General features: G+C 34.7%; 1 protein-coding gene across 1 annotated transcript; it reads right to left on the reverse strand.

Annotated features, from left to right (window-relative positions):
- Positions 1–1,272: 1,272 nt before the first annotated feature.
- On the reverse strand, positions 1,273–9,211 carry LOC125190394 (receptor like protein 27-like). The gene is made up of 5 exons (XM_089064951.1): positions 8,440–9,211; positions 7,965–8,358; positions 6,614–7,880; positions 1,576–1,648; positions 1,273–1,415 (listed from the first exon to the last, which is right to left on the reverse strand). The coding sequence occupies exons 1-5, from the start codon at positions 9,209–9,211 to the stop codon at positions 1,273–1,275; spliced, it is 2,649 nt and encodes an 882-aa protein (XP_088921077.1).
- Between the last annotated feature and the right edge of the window lie 1,619 nt (positions 9,212–10,830).

A 10,830-nucleotide genomic window follows, 5' to 3' on the forward strand; every position in this document is an offset into this window, starting at 1 on the left:
CTCATCCAACTATATAATTTAAGATTACTTACACATGGAGATGTAGTCATATAATTTAAGATTACTTAAACATATAATTTAATTATGCTCAATCATAATTCATGTTTTTAAGGTTAATTACAATTAAAAATCATGTCAACTATATATACTAGTCATGTCAACAACTAATATAATTATGTCAACTATGGTGCATATCGTGTCAACGACACATACAAGTCATGTCAACTACGGAACATATCGTGTCAACTACACGTACAAGCCACGTCAACTATGTTACATACTATGTCAACTACACATAGAACCGTGTTAGCAACAATTATAAGTCATGTTAACAACAATTATAAGCCATGTCAACTACACATAGAACCATGTCAACAATAATTATAAGCCATGTCAACTACACATAGAAACCATGTCAACAACAATTATAAGTCATGTCAACAACACGTACAAATCATGTCAACAACAATTATAACCAAATGTCAACTACACTTTCAAGCCATGTCAACAACAATTCAGTCATTTTATAAAAACAATATACTATTTAATCTTAGTTTTAGTTATTTTATTTTAACAATATTCTCTACTTTCTATTTTCTTTTCTCCTGTTGCATTTCTTTGTTCGCTTCAACTTGTGCGTCATCCATTGGGCTTGCGGTTGGTGGTGAGATAGGAGAGGCTGATTCATTGGCTCACCCCTTTAGGATCATAACCTGGCGATGTAGGGATATTTTCTCTGTTTCTTTCTTCTGCATACTGCTTATAAATTAGTTCTACAATGTTAGTATATAAACTGTAGAAGTAATCTAATGTCAACTCAGAGAAACATATGTAAACAAAATGATGTACTTACTTCATCAAAGAAATGTCCAAATTTAAAAGTTGGAAATTCAGTCAAATCTTCAAGAACTTCCTTTTCTTTTTCAGCAATAACTATTGATTCAGATATTGTTTTCCAGTGATCAAAAGTATCAGACTTGTCTTGAAGGAACGTCTTGGACAAATGAAGAAACTTGTCGGCCATAGATTCAAGTGAAGTCGTTTGGCTTTCAAGTGCAGATCAACTCAAGCAGTTGCATCAAGAAGCAAAACACATATGATGACTGGTGGGAGGGGGTATTGATTGACAAGAGAAACCTCAGATATTTATTCAGGGACAATAAAATTACAAAATCCACTGGATAAAAACAGGCATAAAACACCAAAATATGATTACACATCATCCCTAAGACCCTAATTGTTGGGAACATCCATGAATTGACACTTGAGATTCTAGTAGAGATTGAAAAGACTTACAGCTATGCCACATGCAATGAGTCCAGGCTTCTCCCTGTCATCCATACAGACACATAGCAGTAGAAAAGCTCCTATATACCAAGGGATTGATTGCACCCAGAAAGAAACTGGTAATAAACCTAGCAAAAAAGCAGCAAAATCAGAGAAGTTCCTATTTCACTGAACACGATGGTAAATCATTCAACTATCATGAAACTATCAGTTGCACCGCATACATTATCTCTTAAGAAAAGCAATTTTGAAATAATTAAGTAGACAATGACTGCTAGATAAACTTACAAGAGCCATCCAAGACCAACACCAAAACAGGGGAGCCGTTCCTCCCTAAAAGGTCCATGAGCAACAACATGACCTAGAAACATTTGTATGTTTTCTACAGCCATTCAAACAAGCATACACTATGTCAATATAATTATGTCAACACATATTCAAACAAACATACACTACTACTGTCAACAATATATTATTATAGCTATGTCAATAGCTAGTATATAAAATGTCAATAATCTTAAAATTTTTAAAATCAAGCAGAATAAATCAATATCAATTATACACGATATCATGTCAATAAGAAGTATACCATGTTGACAACAAGTGCATGCATGTTTTTACGATTATGTCAATAGATAAAGTACATAATAAATCTATGTCAATAACAAGTATACCCTATCGACAGCAAGTACATGTATATTCTTAAAATTATGTCAATAGATAAAGTACATAATAAATCAATGTCAATAACAAGTATATCTCATATATAGCAAACATAATTATCTGGTTACTATTATGTCAATTTGACTATGTCAACAGCGATTCTAATAAGTATACACTATGTCAATAACAAGTATATCATGTTTAAAGCAAACATAATTATCTTATTACTTTTATATTAATTGTTAAAGTTTATAATGTCAACAGCAATCCAAACAAGCATACACTATGTCAACAGTATACAATATCATCTCAATGACAAGTATATGTTGTTTATAGAAAACACAAGTCTATTATCATAACTATGTCAATAGATATTGTATGAAATGTCAATAATCTTAAAAATTTAAACAAATCCTTAACTGGAAGCAGATGCATGTTCTCTTTCGTTTTTTCCAGCAGCCTTATTGATTTTCCTCTCTTTCGATTCTACCATCGCTAATCAACAATAAAAAATCAGCAGAAATCGAATTCAGAAGAAAACAAATCCAGATCTGTTTTAATACACTAAAATCGAAGCAATATACTTAAAATTTGAATCAATTTCTTAACCTGAAGAATTCACTTCAACGACCGCCGATTTGGAATGCCTTTTTCTGGCTACAATCGGTGCTTCAACTTCAACTACTTCTTCGATCCTCATTTTTGGAAATTAATTGATGTAGAAAACTGAACGAAGTCTAAGATTAGGAGATGAATTGCGACGAAGGGAAGAGAAGATGCAGAATTGTAGAAGAAATTTGGGAGAGAACTCAGAGAAATGTTCGAGAGTTTTGCCGGCGTGTTTTGAATACAGCTGAAACATTTTAGAGCTGAAATGACAAAAATACCCCCCTGTTGACATAAACCAGAGGTTGTTGACATCGCGCTAAGATTGTGAATGGGTGGCTGAGATTGCATCTCAATTCTCAATTAGGCCCAAAAATCTCAACCTAACAGGACCATATATATATATATATATGTATATATATATATATATATATAGGGGTGCGATCATATCATAACTCATATTTATGTGATAACCTAATAACCCTATCATTTTATGGGTCAAAAGTATCATTTTTACTAAAACTGATATTTATACACGATACAATGATATTTTTTCAGCATGCATAAAAGGATACTTTTATTCCATAAAATGATATTCTGTTCCATAAAAGGGCATGTTAGGGTGCCACCACCCCTTAAAATAACACCATACCACCATTTCTAGCCAATCATTTGTACACATGGACGAATAATAAGCTGCCATGTGGCAAAAAAAAAAAAAAACCCAAAAAAGACGGGCAGCAATGTTGTAGTCTTTAAACAGCAATTTTTCTTGAACAGCAATATCCAACACGTTAGACAGCAATCTATAGATTGTTGTCTAACATGTTGGATATTGCTGTGTAGCTTTTATAATATTGCTGTATAAGCGTTGTCACGTTGTCATTTTAAGAGGGGTTGTCATTTTAACACAAACCTATATATATATGTAGAATTAATGCCACGTGTCATCTAATAATGTAGAATTTTAGATTAATAATGTAGCACGGATAATAATGTAGCATTTTAGTTTAATAATGTAGCATTTTAGTTTAGAAATGTACAGTTTTAGTCTTACGATGTACATTTCTAGTCTAATAATGTACCTCGCCTAATAATGTAGATTTTTAGTATCATAAATATTGCTGTATAAGCGTTGTCACGTAGCATTTTAAGAGGGGTTGTCATTTTAACACAAACCTATATATATATGTAGAATTAATGCCACGTGTCATCTAATAATGTAGAATTTTAGACTAATAATGTAGCTCGGATAATAATGTAGCATTTTAGTTTAATAATGTAGCATTTTAGTTTAGAAATGTACAGTTTTAGTCTTACGATGTACATTTCTAGTCTAATAATGTACCTCGCCTAATAATGTAGATTTTTAGTATCATAATGTAACAAATCACAGCCATCCAATCTAATGATCCAAGGGCTGTGATTTGTGCCGTGTTTTACGCTAAGATGCTGTAAGGACCCTAACACACCCCTATATATATATATATATATATATATATATATTTGTCACCCGAATCCTCCAAACATTTTATTGATTTAATTATGATGAACTTCATCTTTGAGAAGGGGTTTGGGTGCTGAATTTTGTGTTTATTTCATATTGTAGAACTAACAAAAGCATAATTCAACCCAATTCAAAATAAGACTTATCCCAAGCCCATGAGACAACCAAACAATTTATCAAATTAGGAGGGATCGGGCCACAAAGCACAAATATATGGCCCGACCCAGCTGAAAATCAAGCCAACTCATCCAAATACTGAACCTTGAATTTTTGGGTAGCTTTAGCTAATATGGGTATTGGACATATGAATCATTACTTTTGCTTTGATTATGTATTGTTTTTAATTTAATTATAACTACCATTATTGTGCATTATAGAGAGGCCGGTCTAATCTTATAATAACTCCGAACTAACACACGCGAGCTTCCGCTCTATGGTTTATGCTCCTTCTCCGTTCTTGGTTAATCATCATAGAGAGCTTCATGTAATTGTTCATTCAATTATTTCTAACACTCCCTTTGTCCCATCTCACGTGAGACTCTTGTTTTCAACACATAAATTAAAAGTGTTTTGCTACTTGAGTTAAATAAAGGGACAATAATATAAAAGAGAACTGAAGAGAATAACTAAGAGAGTTAAGATGCCGCCTCTTGCTAAAATTGGAAATAACTCACTTACAAGTACCCAATCATAAAATACATTTTATAAATCTGGCATAAGGCGTATTCTAAGAAATTTAATAGCTCTAGTTTGGCTATACTAATAAATTTTGATTTGATCCATTTTCCATATTCGTAGCAATCTAATTAGAAGATATGCAAAGAGTTCACAAATGTCATGTGTTAAATAATGGGCCATGTCTGTAAATTATTTGGGCCCAGCCCAGTTTCTGTTATCCTGTAGTGGGCTTCTTGGCCCATAGAAGTGGATCAAACTATGCTGAATTTGGTGCGCTTCATGTATGTTTTGTATTGTCTTACTTATCTTAAGATTTTTCACATACCATACTATCTCCCGCCGACATCATTTATAATAATACCTGGTTTACGTCTAACAGCAGTTACAGGCCCAGTGTTCTGCCTAGGGCCAGTACGCGTCTTAAAAAATTGATCAATTTTATCATTTTTAACCGTCAATCAAAATTAGTCTAATTCTTAAAATAGAAAGTTTTAAAACAATTCTAACTCTGGCTACCATTCTAAATATGGATCCCACAATCCACTAACACTACTTAAAATCGACTCATTTATTGTCGAGTCGAGCTTGATATTTTTTCCAAGTCCAAAATAAGCCGTTAAGAAAATGATTACTATTTCTAGAATGTATGATCACTTATTTTGATATAGCATATACAGAAAACATATATTTGTAGGAATTTAGTCGGAGAGGCCCAAAGTTGTCAAATGGCCTGCTTTTAAAATTAGTTGGGCACGGCCTCTCGAAGAAAACCTATAAATTGGGCCTTTACTGGGCTTGGTAATGGATCTAAATGGGCTGTATTTGGTGGGCTTCAAGTAGATTTTGTATGTACGCTTCATTAATTTGAAACTTTGTTTGATTGAGCAATTTTGATTGAGGAGATGTATACAAATATCGAGATTGGTAAAAAGACTCTGGAGGGAATTAGGGGTCGATCTCGAATCCATGTGAGAACACAAATATGATTACTGGAACCTCCGGCATGGATGCGTTGAAGATTTTTTCAGGTAGGTGTTTTAAGGCGTAACCTGTTTGACGAAATGTTTGAAAGAGATTATGGTAGAGGAATATATTATTAATATATCTACATGTGAAAAACTAAACCATATCTAATATTGCCACTAAATGTTGTCATTAAGTGTATATTCATTATCACATTATAAATTACCACTATACACCCCAAATCAACAATGCTCTTTCTTATATCACAATAAACACAATTACTATCACTTCCAAAAATTAACTTCTTCAATCATAAGTTTGAAGAAGCAATCAAATGAAACGACAAAGGAAAAGCGTGCATCTCCTAATTACTAACATAGTATACAACTAGAATAGGATATATGATAGGCTTTGGGTTCCTATCGAATGAAAAGAGCACATGTGTTCGAAGGCAAAGCAAGAACACGTGAACCCTAGTTGATGTTATAGGGTTTTCTTCAAACAATTAAGAACCGTGAATGAGGATAACTTTATGCTTTATTTTTCATTGATTAATTATCTAAGGAATTCTAGTATATATAGAATTCCGACCCTTGATGGTTCTACTCTCTTAAATTCGACTCGAGAAAGAACCAACAAGAAAACCCAAAAAGATACACATGGAAAAAATAAACGTAATCTAGACTCGATATCAATCTTGCCAACAAGGAAAGATTGGATTTATTATATCGCTACTCGGTAACATAAACTTCGTTCTCTGCATGCCTCTCTCCCTTTCAGGCTCGTCTCGATCACTCATGTCTTCGTGGTTTGATGTCGTTGAGCCCCTATCAATATATTACACAAACACAATGAAAGTTCACACCACACCATATGCTAATTAAATACAAACCAAATTGCACAACCAACCTGATGATGTCTCCTAAGCCCATTCCTCCTCTCTTCTCTTCTCTTCTCTTCTCTTCTTCTTACTCTTATTTCATGTCTTTTTCTCCTTCCTCTCTCAAAGAATATCTTGTCAGCAACCTCTTCTATCATCTCAAAGTATCTTTCTCTCAAGCTCCTGCAACATAACAATGTCCGTACGAAGCTTCCTATTCCCACAACATACCCATAAGCAACAAACACATATTCCCACTCAATCTCCTCATCTTTTGGTTTTGAATCGTCTGATGGTCGATGAGGGTTGGTGAAACTTCTGTTGAGTGGGAATCCATATAACCCCGCGTTTCCTTCAAATGAATCTGCTGTAAACGTTTGAAAGTGGCTGCTGGTTGGGATGGGTCCAGTGAGATGATTGTAAAACAGATTCAAGAATGAAAAGAAATCGATTTTTGTAAGCTCATCTGGTATTCTCCCAGTGAGCTTGTTTGAGGAGAGGTCGAGCGACCCAAGCTCTGTCAAGGCACCCAATGAACTTGAGATAGCATCGGTGAGAGAATTGTGGGATAAGTTGAGAAGATAGAGTGAGGTGAGATTACCAATTGCATCTGGTATTTCTCCTTCAAAACGATTGGATGACAAATCAATGCATGTAAAGTCAGGCCAAATCTTCACAAGCTCCACCTCAGTCCCTTTGACTGTTAATGGCACCTCATCTTGGTAAAAACTGTGGTAACCCAGAAATTCGTAGGATGAACGGTTAGGCCTTAGATGTCCCTGACTTTTTAGCATCATTCCTCTTAAACTTGAGAAGTTTAATTGGTATAGAGTGCCATTAAAATCATTTGAGGATATATCCAGAATTTGAAGATCGGGCCAACTCTCACCACATTTCAACTCTCCATGGAATCTGTTGGAACGCAACACAACAACCTTCAAGCTCACCGGGAGCGCCTTGCAAGGGAAGTTACCATCAAAGTTGTTATTCCCAACATTCATCACTGCTAATTCATTACAATTTGCCAACGACTTGGGAATCTTTCCTTCTAAATTGTTGTCACTAACATCAAAGGTTTCTAGGGTACAATTCCCTCTCTTTGCATTTGGGATAACACCACTAATATTGTTTCTCCTAATATTGAACACTGTTAGGGAATGACGAATTTTCAACAAGCAAGGAGGTATGCTACCACTTAAGTTATTTAAAGACAAGTCAAGAACAAGAAGTTGAGGGAAACTGCAGATGGAGGATGGAATTACTCCGGTCATGCTATTGTTCGCAAGATACACGTACCTGGCAAGATAATAAACATCTTGGATAGGTTGTGAAAGCAAGTGAAAGTCACCGCGCAAGAGATTAGAGTCTAAGTATAGTGACAGTAGAGAAGGTTGGATATGATAAGGCTTCTGAAAATTTGTCAGAAGATTATGAGAAAGGTCCAAATAACCCAAAGATTCCATCTCCCAAATCCAGCTTGGAATATACCCTCCTAAAAAATTGTTTGAGAGGTCCAAAAATGACAACCTGAATGAATTTCTAAGATCTGGGAAATCGAACAAATTGCAAGATGACAGATCTAGCCTTCTTAAATATGGATATCCATCCGAACTTGGACTCATGTCCGTTGTGTCAACTGACAAGTTGTTGTTAGAAAGTCTAAGTTCCGAAATTTTTTGAATCTTATCCAGTTTGAAAGTGCCATTGAACAAGTTGTCAGAGAGAATGAGACTTGATACGTTTCGAAGCTGGAAGAAGAAGTTCGGAATAGGACCTCCAATCCTATTGCCACTCAAATTTATCTGATAGTGGTTAAAGTCGTCTGAACTGATGGGATATCCTGTGGTTCGAACACCCCTATTACCACTCATATCTAGCTGATAGAGGTTAGAGTGGTCTAATATGGGAAATTCTGTGATTTTTCCACTGAATTGGTTGTTGGATAGATCAAGATCATGAATTGAGGGCAGAACAAAAACATGGTGAGGAATGGTGCCGTTCAATGAATTGTGGCTTAAATCCATACGTTTAAGGTTTTTAAGACCTTGAAAATGCAAGTGAGAAAGTGAGCCCCTAAGATTATTATAACTAAGGTCTATGCATTCAAGATTCTTGCAGTTATGAAATGAAGGAATCGAACCAGTTAGGAAGTTACTTGATAAGTAGAGTTCAACTAGCTGAGTTAGATTAGCCAGCGTGGATGGAATTGGTCCCATGAAACTAGAGTTATACAAAGCTAGGTAATTCAAATTTGGGAGGTGATGGAATTGGTTAGGAATCTCACTTTTGCTGAAATCATTGTTTGAGAGGTCAAGCTTTGACAAGTATGTCAACCGGAAAAGGGTTGATGACTCACCAATTTCGCCAGAGACGCCCGGATTTTGTAGAGGGTTGATGCTCAAACTGGTAACCTGACCGGAGTCATCACATTCTATGCCGAACCATCTGCAGCAATCATCTGTCTCATTCCAATTCACAAAAGTATGTGTAATGGAAGAATTATATTCGAATTCACTCCTGAGATCAAGTAACAACTTTTTTTGTTCATCGAGGCATTGGCCATCGACAAATATTACAAAGAAGAAGAAGAAGAAAAAAAAGAGGCGGAGAAGCAAAGAAAGGTTCATTGCAAGGAAGATGATGTATATTAAGGTGGGAGATGGAATACTTAGTTGAGTCACTTGCTTTAAATATACGCGCTGGGAAGACTAAGTCAAGCTAATTTCAAATTATTATGTTTTTCTAAATTAATTCTCCCTTCGTCCCATAATTAGATAGCACAGTTGGAGAATGGCACGAGATTTTAGGTAATACCCTCTTCGTGCCAGCCTAAGTGAGACGTTTTCCTTTTTGGTACGTCCCAACCTAAGTGAGACGTTTCCTTTTTGGTAACAATCAACCCACTCATCTCTTCTACTTATTCCTCTTATATCTCCTACTTTTTTTCACTCTCTTACTTTATTCTCTCTCTCTCTTTCTTACTTTTTCCTCTCTCTTTCTTTATTTTCTCTTTTTTTTTCTTACTTTATCCTCTCTCTTACTTTTTTCTTTCTCTTTTTTACTGTACTCTCTCTTACTTTACTATTAATAATTTAATTTACTAAACACCAATATCCAAATTCTTGTGCTAAAATAGAAATATTTGGCTTAGGCTGGGACGGAGGGAGCACTGTGGAGAGAGAAAATAGTATATTTATAATTAATGTGAAAGAGAACTTTTTTTCAAAAAGGAAATGTGACATCTTTTGTGGGACAAACTAAAAAGGAAAGTGTGACATCTATTATGGGACGGAGGGAGTACATTTTTTGTTGTTCGTCATTTGCATTATGATGTACTCGAGAAGGAGAAAAAGTAGTTGAAATTGTGTAGTAGATAGTGGAGCCCATAAATAATAAAGTAAAAGAGAATTGGAGAAAAAAGTTGTCACAAATGGATATGAACTATTTGTATGGGATGGACGAAAAAGGAAATATGGCCTATTCTATGGGACGAAGCAAGTACATATTAATTTGATAATAAAATGTGATTGCAATAAGTTGGTGCAACGTGGGGTCTATTTATCATTTATGGTAAAAGTTAAATAGGATTATTATTGTGGGACAGACCGAAATACCAAAACAGGACTCTTATTGTCGTACGAAGGAACTAATTTATAATATCTCGTCTTTGAGAAATAGAAACTTTTGAAATGTCACAAGTTTTAATGCATACTTGGTAAAATAAGAGAGAAATTGGTAAAGTAAAAGAAAAGAAGAGAAAAATAAAATAAGTAAAACACATGAAGAGAAAAAGCAGTGAAAGTTGTATTAGTGGATTGTGGGGTTTCACATCCTAAAATAATTTTTTTTGGAAATTTCTATTTAAATGAACCCATATTATACGCATAAGTCAGTTTGGACCTAGGTCTCCATTGGTCGCCGACCCCACGGCAGCTTTGTGTCTGCCGGTAATGGCGGTGTATAGTTGACGAGCAATATAGGTAAGGCCTAAGAGGGAAAGATAGCCGAAAGTGGTGATTCTCACTTATGGAAGAAGATGATTCTCTCCTACTTTCTTTCCTTTATTATATCTATTTTCTTTACCTTTTATTTATCACATTTAATTCTTGGTTTCTAATTGGCTGCATTTTATTAGTTTAACTAAAAATTAATGCTTATATTATGAGTAAAAATAAAATACTACCTCCGTCCAACTCAAGATGTCCACAATCTTAAATGACACAGAATTTTAGGTAAAAATAATAGT

The sequence above is a fragment of the Salvia hispanica genome, chromosome 2, assembly GCF_029641045.1.
Source record: "Salvia hispanica isolate PSC_SH4W2 chromosome 2, Shi_PSC_v1, whole genome shotgun sequence".
Lineage (NCBI taxonomy): Eukaryota > Viridiplantae > Streptophyta > Magnoliopsida > Lamiales > Lamiaceae > Salvia > Salvia hispanica.